General features: G+C 33.8%; 2 protein-coding genes and 1 non-coding gene across 4 annotated transcripts in view; 1 reads left to right on the forward strand and 2 right to left on the reverse strand.

Moving 5' to 3' along the window:
- Window positions 1–215: 215 nt before the first annotated feature.
- Window positions 216–10,733, forward strand: LOC146534381 (putative multidrug resistance-associated protein lethal(2)03659). Its single transcript, XM_085193318.1, has 27 exons — window positions 216–412; window positions 502–658; window positions 740–811; window positions 898–1,099; window positions 1,174–1,311; window positions 1,404–1,488; window positions 1,581–1,737; window positions 2,175–2,388; window positions 2,691–2,826; window positions 2,909–2,992; window positions 3,072–3,169; window positions 3,251–3,407; window positions 3,522–3,718; window positions 3,955–4,037; window positions 4,219–4,342; window positions 4,429–4,581; window positions 4,948–5,114; window positions 5,495–5,674; window positions 6,196–6,343; window positions 6,503–6,653; window positions 7,190–7,417; window positions 7,811–7,965; window positions 8,263–8,397; window positions 8,561–8,716; window positions 9,287–9,407; window positions 9,713–9,951; window positions 10,501–10,733. The coding sequence occupies exons 1-27, from the start codon at window positions 337–339 to the stop codon at window positions 10,666–10,668; spliced, it is 3,981 nt and encodes a 1,326-aa protein (XP_085049444.1). The 5' UTR covers window positions 216–336; the 3' UTR covers window positions 10,669–10,733.
- A 139-nt stretch (window positions 10,734–10,872) lies between these two features.
- Window positions 10,873–20,184, reverse strand: part of Sec5 (exocyst complex component secretory 5) — a 42,370-nt gene continuing 33,058 nt past the window's right edge. Inside the window, exons 1-17 of one of the 2 annotated variants that reach the window (XM_085193304.1) lie at window positions 19,913–20,160; window positions 19,683–19,835; window positions 19,421–19,613; window positions 18,941–19,052; window positions 18,473–18,632; window positions 18,040–18,254; window positions 17,525–17,640; window positions 16,804–16,940; window positions 16,339–16,520; window positions 15,403–15,570; window positions 14,978–15,130; window positions 14,594–14,788; window positions 14,164–14,336; window positions 13,477–13,708; window positions 12,459–12,652; window positions 11,747–11,806; window positions 10,873–11,235 (exon numbers count right to left, since the gene is read on the reverse strand). In XM_085193304.1, coding sequence (XP_085049430.1) covers window positions 11,151–11,235; window positions 11,747–11,806; window positions 12,459–12,652; window positions 13,477–13,708; window positions 14,164–14,336; window positions 14,594–14,788; window positions 14,978–15,130; window positions 15,403–15,570; window positions 16,339–16,520; window positions 16,804–16,940; window positions 17,525–17,640; window positions 18,040–18,254; window positions 18,473–18,632; window positions 18,941–19,052; window positions 19,421–19,613; window positions 19,683–19,835; window positions 19,913–20,021 — 2,637 coding nt within the window. In that variant the 5' untranslated portion in view covers window positions 20,022–20,160 and the 3' untranslated portion in view covers window positions 10,873–11,150. Of the gene's footprint in view, window positions 11,236–11,746; window positions 11,807–12,458; window positions 12,653–13,476; window positions 13,709–14,163; window positions 14,337–14,593; window positions 14,789–14,977; window positions 15,131–15,402; window positions 15,571–16,338; window positions 16,521–16,803; window positions 16,941–17,524; window positions 17,641–18,039; window positions 18,255–18,472; window positions 18,633–18,940; window positions 19,053–19,420; window positions 19,614–19,682; window positions 19,836–19,912; window positions 20,161–20,184 lie in introns of those variants that run through there. The other variant, XM_085193305.1, reaches the window with a different exon arrangement.
- LOC146534383 (U4 spliceosomal RNA) lies at window positions 12,978–13,116 on the reverse strand. The gene has a single exon (XR_014878492.1). It is a non-coding gene; the product is annotated as a U4 spliceosomal RNA (small nuclear RNA).

Raw genomic sequence — 20,184 nt, forward strand, 5'->3', positions numbered from 1 at the left:
ACTTTTGGGTACGTTAATTTAATAATTACCTCCTACTGTGGCCATTAGGTACATTATTACTGAGGCTAGTCGTCACACAGAGGCAGATAAGCATGACTGTAAACGCAATAGGAAAAGGGTTCGATTCCCACTCGAAGAAAGGCTGATGAATGTGTTTGATCATAAATCTCAAGCATTTCTCCGAGCTTGTCTACCTACATTCCCATGGGCCTGGAACCCCTCCGTTTAAATCTAGGGAACGCTAAGGAGTTTCTTTTTTCTCTGTTATATTGAAAATTGTTTAATTTTATATACATATTTATATTTTTAATATTCAGATGGACCTTGGAAACGTTTATGTTGGGCTACACCAGAGATATAAAAGAAGAAGATCTATATGCGCCGTTACCTGAACACCGATCTGATATTTTAGGTATATTTAGACTTTAATTTCTAGTTATATACGTGTGACGTCTTTCTTTGTTCACATTAAAAAATATTAGTATAAATATTTCCCAATAGGCGACACACTGCAAGCTGCTTGGGAGCAAGAAGTAGAAACTCATAGGATTCGTGATGATAATAGCAAGCCTAGTTTAATGAAAGCATTGACAAAAGTTTTTGGTTGTGAACTAATGTTATACGGTTTGATTTTGGCGGCAATGGAGTTTATACTCAGGTAACTATATACTTAATTAGCTTATTTGAACACAAGTAAAAATATATTATATTCAAATTGACGCTAAAGTTATTTTGCCAGGTTGCAGCAGCCCTTATTTTTAGGTCTACTGCTTCGTTATTACAGTCCAGCACAGAACTTACAAAACAACGTGTACGTTACTTTTGAGTATTTTTTTATTTTTAAATGATTATTCATTTCTACTACTTCAAAATTAAATATGTATTTTCTTATTTTAGAACAAATCACACTTATTTCTCTCGTTTGTATAAATATTATGAGATGTCCAGTGGCGTGACTTGGGGAGAGGCAGTATTTTTTTCTTTTGGAGTAGTTTTTTGCAGCATGATAAATGTTATGGTCCAGCATCCGTTCATGATGGGTGTAATGCATATAGGAATGAAAATGCGAGTCGGAGTTTGCAGTCTTATTTATAGAAAGGTGTGATTTTATTTACATGATGGAAATAGCGATAAAAAGAATAATAATTACTAAAGTACATAATTCAATTTTAGTCTTTAAAAGTTAATCTTCAAGCAATGTCTGAAAACAGTGGAGGCCTAGTGGTAAATCTTATGGCTAATGACGTAAACCGTTTTGACTCTGGTCCACTTTTTATTCATTACCTTTGGATAGGACCTTTAGAGACCGTGGTAAGCCATACTCATTGCAAGATAAAAAAATATTTTATGGGAGCATCTTTCAATAATTTTACTTATACTAAATTAATGACATTTTATTATAGCTGATGACTTTTTACTTATATCGGGAAATGGGTATATCGGCAGTGTATGGAGCTCTGATTGTTATAGCAGTTGTACCATTTCAGGGTAAATATTATTTTAATGAAAAACAAGATACTTAAATTTAAAGCAATAAAAATAAATTTGTATTAATGAATAAATAATTAATCATTTTATAGTATTTCTTGGCACACGTACGGCATATTATAGACGAAGAACAGCGTTAAAGTCTGATGAACGAGTCAGATTAATGGAAGAAATTATAATGGGCATGGAGGTTATAAAAATGTACACTTGGGAGAAACCGTTCAGAAAGATTATAGATACCGTGAGAAGGTGCGGTACAATTAAGTTTTTATTAAACTATTTTATATTTTCTGCTTATAATCGAATATATGACTTTGATAGGTTAAAATATTTTCTTGTTTCTCCGATTGTCCTTGTAAAGACATTCATACTATGTAAAAAATAGACACGTGTGCCAATCCTTTTCAAATTTTGTAGCAAATTGCAAAATATGGGCAAAATGTATATAAATAGATATTCGGGTTAAAGGAAAGTATATTAAGAAAAAGTACAAATATAATGTTGTACAAGTACCTAAAACTGAATGTCGCTCAGAAGAGATATCTGTATCTTATAATGAGTTTTGCCTGACGCCATTGCGGCTCAGAACATCTGTCTATCCTTTCTAAGCAATTTTTTTTCTACAAATAATCATAATCATAGATATATGTATAGACTAAAATAATTATCAACTAGTTTTTTATCAGACAGGAAATGTATTTTATTAAAATGACTTCCTACATTCGAGGAGTGGTGATGTCGTTCATAATGTTTACATCACGGTTCAGTATTTTCATCACAGTTTTACTTTACGTGATGTATATCAACCGTATCACAGTCGAAAATGTGTTCTTCCTTACATGCTATTATAACATTCTGAAACAAACGATGACACTCTTCTTTCCGCAAGCCGTAGGGCAGGTAAGAAGGAAATTTACAAGGAAATATTTATATAAATAAATCAGCTTCATGCTGTATCCCGCACAAAGCAGGTTAGGCAGAGGGTGTTAAGAGGCTCCGTTCCCCACTTTCTGCCAAATTCTGGAGCTTTTGCGTGTTGAGTGGCAGAACACCAGAGCGAAAAAATGGAACCAGAAATGTAAATAAATATTTCACTTTCTCGAGTGGGGATCGAACCCACAACCGTCGCGTTACAGTCACACCCTTGTGCCGCTGCGCCAAGACGGCCTCTAACAAAAGTAATATTGACTATTCGATCGTAGGTCGCTGAAATGTATGTCGCTATACAAAGAATTAATGCATTCCTATTAATTGAAGAGTGCCAGTTGCCGTCTAGAGACCAACTAGTTGACGTTAAAGAAGTTCAAGAAAAACCTAAGAAACGTGTTTTTATTCCGCGTAAGATATTTTATATACATACCAATATATATCTAACATAAATAAATTTCAGCAATTTATATTTAATAAAATATTTTTTAAGTCAATCCCGTACGGCCACCGATTAGGCGGTCACCGCGAAACGAACCGCGGGCTTCTTCATCTAAAAGTCAAGAAAAAATTAAAGGTTTTTCAATCAATAAATTTACTGTATATAAATAACATTAATTGTAGCAAATAACGTTAATAATCAAATTGTTATATAGATTTGCGTAAAGATCAGATAGCTATAAAATTTGATGGATCATGCAGTCGTTGGATAATGTCATCAGAGAAAAACGATGTCGTGAATGTTAACCTGGAAGTAAAAACATTTAATATTTATTTCTAGTTATTACCCTAGCACATGTTATAGATTCTTCAAATATTTTTCATAATTTACAAGGTATATTCTGGTTCGCTAACAACAATAATTGGAGCTGTTGGCTCGGGCAAATCAACCTTATTACACATGATTCTCAGCGAGCTTCCCTGTCTAATGGGAAGCATGGAAGTGATAGGCAGTGTCAGTTATGCTAGCCAGGATCCATGGCTTTTTGTGGGTAAGCCTATCAACGTTAACACAAAATTCCTTATAACCAAGGTTATGAGGAATTCTGTGTGGTTTTGTGGACCACACCTCTAAAGTTCTTACATTAAAAAAAATCTATTAAAAGGTTCCGTGCGCCAGAATATTTTATTTGGTCAGCCTTTTGTAAAATCACGATATATGGAAGTGTGTAAAGTATGTGCGCTTGAAAGAGACATTTCATTGTTCATTCACGGCGATAAAACCATAGTTGGCGAACGTGGTGTATCTCTAAGTGGAGGACAGCGGGCGAGAATAAATTTAGCTCGAGCAGTTTACAAGGAGGTAGGAAAGAGTTCTTATTTCGCTTATCAGATATATATAGGGGAAAGATGCTAAGATTAAGGGAGATACAAAATGAGCTACAAATATTAGTTTGTAATTATTTTTTTTCTACATTCATTTTACAATTCTCGGATTTTCTTTGTTTATACTGAAAGTTTCATATTATTATCAAAGATAGGTACGACATTTATTGCACGTAAACAATATACTATTTTAATAGATCTTTGTAATTACAGGCTGATATTTACTTGCTAGATGATCCATTGTCGGCTGTTGATACACAAGTAGCAAGACATATATTTGAAAATTGCATTAAAGGGTACTTAACACTTAACAATTCCATAAACTCCGTTCAGAAACAAAACTGCAAATCTTTTCTATTTATTCTAAGCCTTTATTTAGAAAAATCATCGTTAATACTTTATTTTGGAAAACTAACCATGCGATTTTATTTAATACAATTAAAAGATAATTAAAACTAACATATATTATGGTTCCAGATACTTAGGAAATAAAACTGTTATACTGGTGACACATCAGCTGCAATTTATAAAATCTGTAGATCAAATAGTTGTGATGGAGAATGGTTTAATTCTTGCAGAAGGAAGCTATGATGAACTTTCTGTAATTATTCTTATAACATAGAACATAATAGGTATGATGAAAACAATAAATTCATCAAATAAAATAATAACTTTCTTTTGTTATAGAAACTGGAGTTACCTATTGTACAATTAATGCAAGACAAGTCTCACGAAATACGAAAAGAAGATTCATCATCTATCACACTGATACAACCCACAAGTGGTATAAGCTTAAAGCCATCACGTTGGTCTCATTGGTCGTTGATGTTCAACTTTACTGTAATTAAACTGAAATATTTTATTACAACTAATGAAATTGAAGACGTCATGACCCAGGGGCACAATGGTGTGTCTGTAACGAGACATTTGTGGGATCGATCCCCACTCGAGGGAATGAATTATTATTTATTATTTTTTTTCTTTTCTTCGCTCTTGCACCAAGCAAAAACTCGGTGAGTTCCACCACTCAACACGCAATACCTCGAAAAATTTGACGGAAACTGAGGAATGGAGTGTCTTAACACTAGGTTCCCTGTGCCTACGCTGTAGTATGCTGGATACTGTGTGAAGCTAATTTTAATATTTAATTTTTAAATGAAATTGAATAATTGCAAAAGTTTAAATTAATGGACATATTCCTCGCAGGACCAAAAGCAAGAGGCGGAAATTCAAACTTTCGGAAGGGTACAAGGCTCAATCTACAAGGATTTTTTCTTGGCCGATACAACCTGCTGCCTGTTCTCTATTGTTCTAATAATGTTCGTATTAGCACAATTCTTTGCTAGTGCGAGCGATTATTGGATATGTCGATGGTAAATAGAATAAAAATACTTTGTGATTACGAAAACTAAGAAGCTACGAACAAAGAACTACCATGAAAATTATTTATATGTAAAATATCAACTTCACGCTATATCCCGCACATAGCGGGGTGGGCAGAGGGAATATAGTGTTAAAACACTCCGTTCCCCATTTTCCGCTGAATTCTGGAGGCATTGTGTGTTGAGTGGAACTAATTATTTATATAATATATTTCATTTTCTCGAATGAGGATCGAATCTACAACCAATCGTGTTAACAGTCACATACGTATGGCCGCTGCGCCACTACTGGCCTCATATATATAAAATATGTAAATTAAATCAATATAACTCCTATTAAAATAATAAAAAAAACTCTGTATTGTTTTTAGGAGTCATGCAGAAGACCACTTAACCGGTGACGCGACTATGGATAATTTGCTATGGTCGCAGTACGGATTGACGCGGAAAGACTTCGTCATTATTTTTGGTGTTCTGACAGTTGCAACAGTAGCTATTGCTTTGATCCGAGCTTTTTTGTTCTTCACATTGTGTATGAGGTCATCAATAAAGTAAGTAACACCAATTTCAATAAAAGTGGCCCAAGCCCACAACCTCACTCGGGGGAATGAAATATTTCATAATTTCATTTCTTCCTTCTGGTAACAAGACAAGGCACGGGGTTGAATTCCACCACTCAGACCGTAATGTCTCGAGTTCTGCGGAAAGTTGGCAATGGAGTATCTTAATACTAGATTCCGTCTGCTTACCCTGCTATATAGGAGATACAGCGTAAAGCTAAAAGAATGTAAATATTTATATCAACTTGTATAAGAAATATAGATTGTATATATTTGAAGTTCAAAGTTAAAAATAGAAAATTTAAGAATTGATTAAAATAGAAATAAATAGATAAAAAAAAACAGCTTTGCGCTTGCATTCCGCATACAGTAAGGTAGCAGAGGGAACCTACTATGGAATGGGGTGTTTATTACACTTAACGCCGGGCTTTTGTCTTGCTACCATAGTGAAGAATATAAGATATTTTCCTTAAATATCCCTATATAAATATGATAATTTTAATTCTCCACAGATTACACGATATGATGTTTGAATGTATTTCACTATCGCCCATGAGCTTTTTTCATGCTAATCCTTCAGGAAGAATTCTGAACCGTTTTAGCAAAGATATGGGTTCAGTTGACGAGTTGCTTCCTCAAGCTATGCTAGATTGTTTACAAGTAAAAAATATTTATATTTAAATCTAAATATTTAGAGATATTTATTAATGAATATCAGTTAGCAGTTCCTTATGGTGTGACCAAAAGTAGTTCGAGATTTAGAGTAGGTCTCTATTAAATATATATTTTTAAAGATAATTTTATACTTTTTCTACACAGATAATTTTTAATTTAGTTGGTGTTGTTGTGATCATTCTAATGACCGAAGTTGCTTTACTTATACCAATTGCGACGTCTCTCGTAGTATTTTATATATTCCGCTTGATTTACGTAAGGACGACGGGTGCTATCAAACGCCTGGAAGGAATCAGTTAGTTTGGAATTCAAGTTTTCAAGTTTTTTTTCCCCTACACGCTGTATTGTGTCCCCTTTCAGGCCGTTGAGTGGAGGAACTCAACGGCACACTTATTATCTTATCAGAGCAGAGCAACTATCCTTTGCCTCAAGAGGGAATCGAATCCATCACCATTACGGACGGACCAGACCCCATTGCATCAAGAATTGTGCTTCAGATTTTTTTTTGCTTCATTCTTGAAAAGAACCTGAGAACTGTTAAGACACTCCGTTTCCCTTAAGACTTTCCCCACTTTCCGCCAAATTCCGAAGGCATTGCGTGTTGAGTGGCGGAATTAAGCGTCGCGCTTTCCACGAGAGGAAATGAAAATGTTAAATATTTCATTTCTCAGATTGGAATTGAATCCATAAACTGTCACGTTTGCACTCGCACATTGTGCCCCTGCCACAACTGGCATCATAATTATCTTAATGATCAATTATATTTTATATAGAAAAAACATTTTTTTTTTAAATATATATTCTTAAAGTTCCGTATTTCATAATTCAAAGCACGAAGTCCTGTATTTGGACATGTCAATGCAACAATACTGGGCTTACCTACAATTCGATCATTTGGGGCCGAAATACTTCTTGCCAAGGAGTTCGACCGCCACCAGGATCTCCATAGCTCAGCGTGGTACCTGTTCATCACCTGTAGCCGCGCATTTGGATACTTCCTTGACGTCATATGCTTGTTGTTTATAATATGTGTTACTTTCACTTGCTTAATGAAGACAGGTACGGCTTTGATATACCTACACTCTATTTTAAAAACATTTTTGAAACTTACTTAGATATTATTAACTTTTTTAATCACTTCAATTAAAGTCACACTTATTAGGCTTAATCTCTTGTATAAGTTTTAAGAAAGTTTTATTCTTTAACTAAATTCAAGTTGATGCCTGTCGTGTTCGATTTTTACTCGAGAAAATGAAATATTTAATATTTTCATTTCTTCGCTCTGGCTTCGCTTCGAGGCAAAGCGCAAAATCAAGTTCTGCCACTTAGCACACAATGGCTCCAGAATTCGCCGAAATGGGGAACGGAAGCCTCAACACTAGCATCCTACTTTTGTATTCAAGTAAAAGAAATTAAAATTTTGTTAATAAATAATTAAATATTTATTAATAGATATCGAAGGCAGCCATGTTGGCCTTATTATAACGCAGTCTATATCGCTCACTGGTATATTCCAATGGGGAATGCGACAGTCCGCTGAAATGGAGAACCAGATGACGAGTGTTGAAAGAATTTTAGAATACACAAAACTACCTAAGGAGTCTACTGTAATACTATGCTACGTTATTTTGTTTACATAGCTGGATATTTTCCTTTTCTTACTTGCTTTTGTATGACATTTTAAAAATTAAAAGTTAACTATATCATGAAACACATAAAAATACACTTATTTGTATGTGTTTGTAAGTTAAGAGAAGACGGTCTCTAGTATAAAATATATTTATATTTACCTATATATTTCACAAAATTCTTGCAAATTACCTAATTAAATTTCTTTAAACTTTTAATATTTAGTTTTAGAAAGAAAATATAATAGATCAGTCGTATATAAATATAATTTTCAGATATCTGCCCAAAAACCACCACAAAATTGGCCGACAGCAGGTGCAATAAGTTTCAACAATTTAAGTTTAAAGTACATTCCTAATGGGGATTTCGTTTTAAATAGTTTAGAATTTAACATTCTTCCTCAAGAAAAGGTTTGTTGATACGAATGTTTTTTAAATTTTTCAGAGCTATTTTTTTATTAGTTAAACGTCTGGTATGGGCACAAGACGATTCTGGGGTGAGCACTAACCACCCGCCTCCTCTATCCCCACGCCCAGGTGTTCTCATAATTATAATTAGTTAATATGTTAACAGATAGGCATAGTGGGCAGAACCGGAGCCGGCAAGTCTTCTATAATACAAGCGTTGTTCCGTTTGGCATATTTGGATGGAACGATCACTATTGACGATATTGATATTACATCTATAGATTTAAAGTATCTAAGACAAAAAATATCAATCATTCCTCAGGTGAGACGAAATATCTTTATATAAAGACATAATAAGGAATATGTACTACATAGTTTATGAGATTTAAAATGGCCTTGGTATCTTCTGTCTATAATTAATAATGTAGATATAATCATTAAAATATTGATATGTATTTAACATTATATTTTAGAGAAAACGAATAAATTTGTTTTTTTTAATCTTTTTTTTTTCAGCTTCATGTATAGTATCCCGCATGTAGCAGCTATACTGCTACATGCGGAAACCTTGTGTTAAAACACTTCGCTGTCCATTTTCTCGACACCAGAGCTATCAAATAAAAATATTTAATTTCCTCTAGTGGGAATCGAACCACAACCTGTCACATTTACAGTCACACGCTTGTTCCCCTACGCCCCGCAGGCCTTATAAATCTATGTTTAAAGATCACAAAGGCGAAAAAGTAGGTACTTACAAAATATACAAATAAATAATATAAACTACGTTAAACGTGATATTCATTATAATGTATAACAGCTATAAGTAATTTTCCCAATACAGTATAAATTATCAAAAATTGGCTTTATTATTACGTTCAATATACAATTGTAGGAACCAGTATTATTTAGTGGAACTCTAAGAAAGAATTTGGATCCATTTGATGAGTATCCGGACGAATTATTACTAAGAGCCCTTGACAAAGTAGAACTTTTATCAGAAGATGGCGGAGTTGGTAACGAACTATGAATAATCGAATGAAAAATATAATATAATAGTAATCGTAACCAGCTAGTTTAAGCTTATTTAATATTAATTTTTAAAACCTGCAATTAGGTCGTTTCAGAAAAAATTTAGAATTCTATTTTTATTTAATACAAAATAAAATATCAGTTTCATTTCTTCCATCTAGTGTCGAGGCAAAATGGTTCCAGAATTCGACGGAAAGTGGGGAAATTAGTGCCTTTACACTACGTCCCTCTACCCTATGTAAATATAAATCTTAAAATTCAACATACTCAAAATGACAAATATCTTTAGACGCACTCTACAAACAAGTATCAGATTGCGGATCAAACTTCAGTGTTGGTGAACGACAATTAGTATGCCTGGCGAGGGCTATAGTCAATAATGACAAAATATTACTATTGGACGAGGCCACGGCCAACGTGGACGCACAAACTGACGCCCTGATACAGAACACTATTAGAGATTACTTCAAGACTTGCACTGTGCTTACTATAGCGCATAGATTGCACACTGTTATAGATTCTGATAAGGTATTTATTTATATCGTTATTTTATAACGGCGAGTTAATTCTGAACAAATTTTATTAATTTTAGAGAAAATAGAACGATTAATTTTTGCAAATCTTTCTTAAAATTTGATGACCCTATAACAATAAAGCCAAGGTTAAAATTACTAAACTTTTCAGGGTCATACATGTAACATCGTAATCTTTTCATTATTATCTACATTTATTTAGTGGGGGCATTATGGGGCAGTGGTGTAAGCGTGTATCTGTAAACAAGATGGATGTAGGTTCAATTTCCATTCGCGGAAATGAAATATTTTCATTTTTTTGCTTCGCTAACACGTCAAGGCGCGTTTTATTTAGTTCCGCCACTGCACAAGCAATGTCTGCAAAATTGGGCGGAACACTATTCTTATGTATACCCTGTTAAATGGAGTTATTATCCTCAAAAAAAATACTATGGCACAAAAGTGAAGTTAGCAATCATTAAATATACGTTATCCAGTATCCATATATATATTTTTTTTCTATATATTTTCTGTATATTATGCTAATGATTTTAATGTTAAACAGATATTAGTTCTCGATGCGGGTCATCTCGTAGAGTTCGATCATCCGCACATACTGTTGCAAAACAAAAAGGGTTATTTCCGCAAAATGGTCGCAGAAACTGGCTCTGGCATGACACAAATGCTACATAAGCTGGCCGCTGATGTAAGTCAATACACAATTTCGCTATAAAATTATGAATGTAAGACGAAAACATTATTTTGTTAGCATAAGCATGTATTACTACATATATTTTTCAAGTGAGCTAAGAATACTTGCAGTATTTGTCTTAAACAATTTCAATATTTAATACTAAAGTATGTATTTGTAAAAAATATTATAATTATTATAATATTTTATCTCTTTACAGAATTACATTAAAATAAAACAAGAAAATTAACAATATTTATAAATATATTTCGTATTCACGATTATTGTAGTTGATTATTTAAATATAACATAATATATGTTTAATTGAGTAAATAATAACAGTTAATGCACGATTATGTTTCATTCATTTCGACGACGTTTTCAAACAATCCCTAAAATATCTTACATAACTATATTTAAGATAAAAATAATTTAATTTAATAAAATAAATTAATATAACAGTGTATCTAAATAGTCCGGACTCGGATATTGTATATAATATTTATTTGGACAAAAAGAGCTTACTATACAGTCTCTATATTGCAGTTGAGGCTTGCCAATTGTAACTCCATTCGCTTTTTAAAGCCTTGTATGATGTTGTCCATACGTCTGAAAATAAAATGTGTCATAACGTCAATTCTAAAATATAATAGATCATAATTAATTCTAAGATTGTCTTTATAAATAAAGTACCAATTGTTGTTTCACAATTAGCTATATATTGTTAGACTTATATTTAAAATGAAAAATTAAACTATAATATAGCGGTGTGAACGAAGAACGTGCTCAGCTGGTTTGGGCACGTGGGACGAATGAGTGATGAAAGAATGGCAAAAAAGATTTATGATGAAATTGAGCGGTAAGGGAGATAGGGTGAGACCTCGGTTGACCTTCGAAAACACAGTATTAGAGATATTGGAGGAAAGTCACGTAAAAAACATTAGGAACGCCCGGACGGCATTTATAGGAAGGTAGGTTGACGTAAGTGGCGAAAGAAGTATGTAGAGACGTAGCATTTGGTACTCCGATCTCTGACTACCCCGCTGCGTGCGGCTAGGTTAAGTTAATAGATTAAAAAAAAAAGAAAATGCTTTAAACACAGATTTAAAGATATACTCACTTTTTCTCCTCATCTGTCTCTAGCGGCGGAATACTTGCTAATGTTTCAATTAGGTAGTTCCTGAAAGGAGGATTATTATTTTATTGTATTTTTAAATAAAACACATTTCTGTTATCATAGCAATAAAAGAAACCGTATTAAAAAATTCAATTTTGAATTCAATTCATTGTGTAAGCGAAATAATCGATTATGCACAAATGTCGTTGACAAACCCACGAATGACAAGCTGTAACTATAACGAGTTAACACGTCTCACTTCGAATTTCGAAATAAAATCAGAAAAAGAAGAAAAGGCTAATTCTGTTTTTTTTTTTTTCGGACTTGACTTTAATGCTGTTAGCCTTACTGGCCTTTACAGCGACACCGGGTGGGTAGGGAAGAGGGTACTCTGTCCCTGAAAATATGCAGGCACTGTGTGGCTGCCTGTGGGTAGTGCCGACGACGCAAGGGCGCCCCCTGCGGGGCTCGAACCTCGGCTTGCGGTCGTCGAGCGGACTGGGAGTTTCCCTATTCTCTAATTCTGTGGATTGTATCAAGCTTTACAGTACATAAAGATGGCTCCCTAGTCACAAGCACGACTCAGGCAAACCGTAACTAGGCGGGCCGGAGGCGCGCACGGAAGGCGGCTTTTGTAGCTAACCCAATAAACTTTTCTTCTAGACTACAGAACTAGACTATATTTCTGAGTCAACAGTACACAAACAGCACTAACTCAGCCTTCCTAGTGAGGTGCGCGGCGGAGGCGAGTCGCAGCAGCGTGGTCTCGAGGCGTGCGCGGAAGGCGGCGGCGGGGGAAGGGGGTGCAGCGGGCGCGGGGGAGGCGCACAGGCGCGACACCTCCTCGCACACCGTCTCGCTGATGTCTCGCACGTAGCGCGAGCACGCCGCGCCGCATATGCTGTCCACCTGACGATTTACATATTATTACTGGTTTTTCAAAGCCATCATAGCAGCACGACTGTCCTCATTATTTTCGAGTTCTGCCGCTCAACACGCAATGCCTCCAGAAATCGGCAGAAAGTGGGGAACGCCACTCCGTTAACTTAACACCAGGTTTCCTCTGCCTATACCTGCTGTGTGGGGGAACGGGATACAGCGTGAAGCGGATTATAACCCAATCTACATTTAAAAAAGATTCCCCCTTTTTCTTTATGGATTTATTCATTATTTATACAATTTTATTCATTATTTATACAATTTTATTCATTATTTATTCAATTTTATTCATTAGGCCTTTACAGCCGTTCAAAAATTGCCAGAGCGGACGGTATTTCACGTCCACAAGGCGGGGTATTGGTAAAGTTTTCAACTAGCAATAATCGCACCTCGGATTAACCTCATTGGTTACGATATTGCCTCTGCGCAAAGTTAATTCATTTTTGGACGCCAAAACTATATCTGTAGTCATTGCAACCAAACGATATCGCGATTTAACTTACCACTAACGCCATCTATTGAAACATTTGTAAGTTATATTTTTTCATTATGAGAATGAAAATTATATTTATTTAAATATAATAATTATTATATTGCTAATTTTATATTTAAAACATTTAGTTTTAAATGAAATTACTTCTACTACTATACATATATCACTTTTCTATTAATTCTTTGCATTACATATTATGACAAAATATTTATAGTTTTTTTTTCATTTCATGAAAAATATAAAAGAAAAAAAATAATATTATTATCATTAAATTTACTTAAACTACTAAAATTAGACTCACCTCAGCATGAACAGCAATCAAATTATTAATTATTTCATATACATAAGGCCTTGCATCGTCTACAATTGCATCTGGGTCTATCCTATGTCTGCCCATATACATGCTAGGCTCTATCGTCCCCACTAAAGGATCACCCTTGTGTTCTAAATAGGTTTCTGCTATCCCTGATTCTAAATTACTTAGTGCTTCCTTGGTGGTCTGCATTGCTAATGTTGGCTTTGGGAACTCGTAGCTGGAATAATGGAATTTGGTCATTTGGAGTTATTTAATTTTACTACATTTAAAACGTAAGTTATACTGTAGCACATATTACTTGCATTCAATTATTATTAGACATGCACGTTTTTATTATTTCATTATTTTGGCCTGACTGAACACAATATAGTTATGATGACAGATTGCATACAAGGAAATTTTAGTTAGTTTTTAGTTTAGTTAGTTTTTAGAGATGAATGAAAATATGATGTTCTGAACTTAACGTAGTAACGTATAGCTATTTTCACCAGGGCGAGAAGATGAAAATAATTTATTCCCTCAAATAGAAATTGAAATCACAACCTTTGGGTTTAGTCATATGATGTGCCGCTGCACTACAACAGTCCCTTCTTCGTCTGTGTTGTTTATTCTCGTAATGAAAAATTGAAAGACAAGTACCACCAACTATAACAAAATATTTTCACAACTCACCTCTCAAAGGAATTATTTATATTAGTTAATATAACACGTCGCGTATACTGAGCGTTAGCAGCTGCTATGAGTAAACGTTGTTGCCAAGATCTAGCTTTATTATCTCCTAGAGAGTGGGTCAGCTCTTCCAATGGCTGGTCGAGAGCTACAGATAGACTTGTATTGTTGAAATCCTGTAATTATCAAATGTTTTATATATTAATATAATATAACATTATAATTATAAGATTATAGAACAGTTTTATTACATTAATTATTTTAAATTCTTTATTTTATTATTGTGTAAAATAATTTCATGTCGTGAAAAAACATATCGTCAGTTTTTTTTAAAAAACTATGAGTAAATGACTAAATAATAAATAAAGTCAACTCGAGCAGAAATACAATAAAAACAAGAGTTCCTAATTCAAATAATTATAAATAATCATACCTGATTATCGTGTTGCAAAGCGAGATCTTGCAATACATTAACAAATGTAAGCAATATTTGCTGTATATGCTTTTGCAGAACCGCCAATGGCTCACTACCTTCAGCCAAAAGTGCTGTCTCACGTCTACCGCTTGTGAATACACATTTATGAATGGATGACAATGCATCGTTTATGTATGTCTCAAGTAGCTGTGGCTGTAAATAGAAATAACAGATTTGTAGTAAACTAGCCACCCGCTCGCGACTTCGCCCGCTTGAACTACATTATTATTCATTAATATCTCATGAATTGGGCGGAAAGTGGGCAACAAAGTGTCTTAACACTAGGTTAGGTCTGTTTGTTACATGCGGGATACAGCGTGAAAAAATAGATAAGCAAATTACCAAATTAGTAATAGCTCCATAATCAGAGAACTCTTGTATCTTCCACGTCTCCTTGTCGGGTAAGCCTCTGACTCGTTTGTGAGCGCGTTGCAGGAACACCGTCATACCGTGCACTCGGTAGTCGAATATTATTTTCTCTACTATACTTAGTGGCTGGTAGGATAATAAGAATGTTAAAAATTAGAGTAAATTGCTGATTACTTTTTGTATTTTCTACAAATCAAGATTTTAAAGTATATATGTAATGATTAAATAAAGTGAATGCAAGTATCGTTTAACCAAAATTATGGTATTATATTTATATTTTGAAGCCAGAGGCCAGTCGTGCTGAGCACACGCGGGCGACTGTAAATGCGACAGGTTATATGTGGTGGAAAGAGAACCGTGGAGTACTGAGTTCTTCTTATTTTTTATATACATTATACCTGAGAAGGTAAATCCAGTTTAAGCAAGCTTTCATAGGCCTCCCGGAGACTACGCAGATTGGCGAGGAGGCGCGAGCGTAACAACTCAGCGTTGGGTGCCGCGCCCCCGGACAATAGACATGTCCGCATTTGTTCTGAGAACTGTTGCACTAGTGCTATTATCATTTCCTAAAAAAAAATGTTATAATTAGGTATACGTATTATATGTTATTATATTCACAAATATTTTTAGTAAACTTAGTAGAACCTCATCCCATCCATGCCTCTTGAAAATGGACCAAATGGTTTATTAAGCTACGTCGAAATTGTTATACGCTTTTTACAGTATGTACTGTTTAAATTGTTAGAGATTTTTACAAATTTTCGTTTTTTAAAGATAATTGCTAAGAATGATCAATTGACAAGAGAATGCATTTTTTTTATTTATAATTGAACATTTCATTTTATTTTAATGCATTATTTATACTAAACATAGTAGTGGTGATCATAGATAAATGATTTAATCAAATGCAGTACTGATGACGTACTGTCGAAAAATCCGTACTTAAGTAAACATAATTATGCCCCAGTCATGAAGTTATTTATAAATTCAACTATTTAGCAGATTAGTTTAGTTTTGAAGGCATTTTTTATTATTTCGTGTATAGCCGGGCAGGCAGAGGGAACTTAGTGTTAAGGCACTCCCTTGTCTATTTTCCGTAAAATATTAGAGGATTTCTTTTTTAAATAGCGGAATTCAACATTGCGCTCGTTACCAGAACGAGGAAATGAAAATTTAAAATATTTCATTCTCTGAGTGAAATAATTTTATTTAAAAAGTAAATATTTTTTTATGTTTTGTATTGGTTTTCGTCTGACTTATTCTTCAAGTAATAAATACATTTCAAGGAAGTAACTTTTCTTGAAATCTCTAACTTTCACGGTTGAACTCAATACCTTCAGATCAGCATGCCGCTGCGGCTCACTGGGCGCGCCGGCCAGCTCGCCCGCGAAGTAGCGGCGAGCGAGAGGCCACAGCGCGTGCAGCTCGGCCGCCAGCGCGCCGCACGCCGCGCCGCACCACGCCGCGCGCGTTGCACTGTGCGCACCCTCGCTGTCCGCGTCGCGCTTCCGCTTACCTTTCACAATTTTAAAATGCAATTGACCTTTTAGCCATTTTTTCAAAATTATAAACTATATCCTATCCAGGTTTAATAGTTGTGATGTAAAAACGTTTCATTCAAAATCATCTAATAATTCCAAAAAAATCCATATACAATTCACTTTGCGTTGCGTTTCTATTCACTAAACAAAAAGAAAAACAGAGCGACATATTGTATTAGCATTTTACATCTCTTCACATATTTTTCTCTCAAATACATTAATGTATAGAAACATTTTAACCGTTTTATAATAGTATACCTTTGTCGCCAGATTCTTGTTCCTCTTTTTGTTTGAAATGTTCTTTCACTTTATTCATGAGACTAACTAGATAGTCCTTGCGAGTAGTGATAGCGATCCACGCCGCGTCCTTTTCGAAGTTCAGGCTAATAAGTAACCTAGAACAGTTCAATTTTGTTTTTGATCAAATTTGTTTTTGAACATTGAAAGCCGCGACTCGTCGTCTAAAAATTGCGGCCGAATGAAGTTGATTCTTGAAAGTTGAATTTTTCTTGTTTTTGAATTTTCTTCTCGAGTAAATAATGTGCCAATAAGTTCAAATTTTTCTTGTTTTTGAATTTTCTTCTCGAGTAAATAATGTGCCAATAAGTTCAGAAAGCCTAACTTAAGAGCGACTACCACTTGTCGACTGTACTATAAAATAAGCATTAGAAGCTTAAGCTTTTATTCGCCTAACTCGTTGTTAAAAGAAACTCTAAAGCTCAATATTATCAATTGTTTTATGTATTAAAACTGTTTTTCTACATATACGTAAATTACTTTACACAATTTTATTTTAAAACAATAAAATAATAATTATACAAAACAAGATAGTAAATATGTTTTATTTATATTGATAAATTAAGGTTTAAAATACAAATAAAACACAAATAACTCCACAAAACATGAGTTAATAGGCAGTAAAACATTGTCTTTAAGTTATTTACTAAGTGACCAAGTTATTTATTCAAATAATTCATACCTTATATATTTGGTTTGTTCTTCAACATTTACAGGCATTGTTTTCATTCTAGTGTGTAAGTTCTCTTTTAAATCTTCTATTTTCTTATCAATTTCAACAAGAATCTTTTGAAAAAGCTACAAAGATTAATTTTAAAAAGTTAATTTATATCGTAATATTATGACGATTATTAATATAGAAATATGCAATATTGTTATTTGTACAAAATCTGTATAAATGTAAATAAATAAGATTGTAAAGATTAAAATTAAATCAGCTTCACATTGTATCCCGTAACCAGCATGGTAATCAGTCACCGTTACAGATAACTATCGATAATATAAACAGTTATGGTATGTGTCCTTCTATGATATGTGTCCTTCTATGATATGTAATAGCAAAACAGGATCTAACTCATTCACATATACATTAACTGAAGTAGTTCTCATTACCCCGTGGCTCCGATTCTCCCGTGTTTCCCTAATACATGTTTTAAACTTTTCATTACAATGAAAACATTCCTTGAGTAAACATACCTTAACATCAGTATTGCCAAATAAATTCTTCACCCTTGTATAATCATTGACTACCAAGTCATATTCCTTTTTTCTTATGTTCTTGTCAATTGAAGCGGGAAGTTGAAAAAGAAATTTATGTCGCGTAAGTAATGAGAGAGCTTCCCGAGTTTTGTCTGCATTTTCTTTTCGAGACAGAATCTCGGAAAATAACGAATCAGCGAGAGAAATAGATTCTGTAATAACAAAATATATAAAGATATAATATTAAATTTAGCAAACCTAAAGGAAACAAAATAAATGTGGCAGTTGTGGCACAGCAACATGGCTTCTGCTTGTAAATGCGACTGTTGTGGACAATTGTTTTTGTAAACTGTACAAGTCCACTATTTATTTTTATGTTGCAAGGCCCTTATTATACTTTAATAAAATTAATTAAAAGATTATAACAAACCTTCTATAGCAGCTTGAAGGCTAGGTAAGGGCTCCTTCCCGCTCTTTCTCTGGTCATCTTCATACATATTCTTTAACAGAACTAATCTGTCCAATTGATCCATAACAGCACCTGTGTTAGCTTTTAAAAAACTAAGTTGACCTTCTTTTTGACCTTCAACCTAAAAGAATATAATTTTTATTGCATCATTATATTACCCTTTAAAAATCCTAGGGTTCAAAATAACTCAATCTTTTGGAAGGCATGTCCAACATTATAGAGACACGTTTAAAGAATATAAAAATCTATTAATGTTAGGCATTATCCAAGATCCATCTCTGAGTAACTATAGGTAATTGAGATTATATAATCTGTAATAGCTACAGAAAATGTAGAAAAAATTGAAACTAGGCTTCTTTTCCATTCTGGAAAATGTCTGCCTGGCCGGCTACTTATATATATGTACTAAATTTTATTAAAATTTTCTACCTTCCTTTGTAAAAACACCATCCCAGCCTTAAGATCTTCAAATGATGTATTGCTATGATGTTCCAACAGATACCATCCAGGTTGAAAATTTTCATCAGACAGATTTCCTGATCTAAAATATATTTCAATTACATTCAATTTGAGTATTAATTAAAACTACTTGTGATTGATTTTATTTAGAATTTTTTTACAGATTTTATAGTTTCTGTTCCAATGTTTTTTTTTTTTTTTATTGTTGATAGGCAAGCATTTGTCCACTATCTCACCTGGTGGTAAGTGCCGAACAGTGCGGATGAAGGTGGAGCATGCTTGCCTAGGTAGTACCTATTCATATAACATGTCATGTGTAAATAGATAATTTATATTTATTTGGTATTAACAGCACTTAAAGTACATATATTAAAATACATATATTTTAAATAAATATGATTTTTTGTATATATAGGTTTTTATATTTAGTGTATATAATTATAATTTTACCCATCAGGAAATAATTCATGTAGTTCTTCTTCTGGAAATTTACAGTCTTCTCCCTCTGTAGACAAACCCAGAGGATCAGGGGGAGTGTAAGCTGTTGGTGACATTGGTCTCCTACCCCATGGCAAAGATGGTGGTGCAGCTTCTTCCACCCACACTGCACTCTCCTTCACAGGCCCTATAGACTCATGATACCCTGAAGATAAGAAACAATTTTAGTCAATTTCTTTTCTTACAATAACAAGTTAATTATTATTTAGTATACCTCTAAATTGTACAGTAGATGTCCCTTCACCACCAGACTTCGTTGTGACAATGATATCTCCACGTCCTTTACATGGACCAGATCTAGCTATAATCTTGTTTTTACTTTTCCATTCTGCTGATAACAAACAGTCACATCCACAAATTTTTAAGCCTAAAAAAGAACATTTAATGCACATTAAAATAATTCGGCTATCGTTTATGTTATATAGTACAGCGAATAAGAGATACCTATCAAATCAGTTGTAGTTGTTCCTAAGAACTCCCCTCGGATTGTTACTCTAGTACCAGGGGGCCCCTCTTTGGGGGAAATTCCAGTTACAACAGGTGGAGGCCCCATTAGTATAAAAATTAATGTATATACTGAAGAAATTGATTTATATTTTCTTCTAAAATAATTGAGTTTATTTAAATTGAAAAATGTTTGACAACACTGTTTGCCTGATATTTATAACAAATCAAATTGTCAATTCGCAAATGTCAAAAGAATTGTCATCTATTTA

This window comes from Heliconius melpomene, chromosome 11, assembly GCF_056956725.1.
Source record: "Heliconius melpomene rosina isolate 202511_hmr_F chromosome 11, ASM5695672v1, whole genome shotgun sequence".
Taxonomy (NCBI): Eukaryota; Metazoa; Arthropoda; class Insecta; order Lepidoptera; family Nymphalidae; genus Heliconius; species Heliconius melpomene.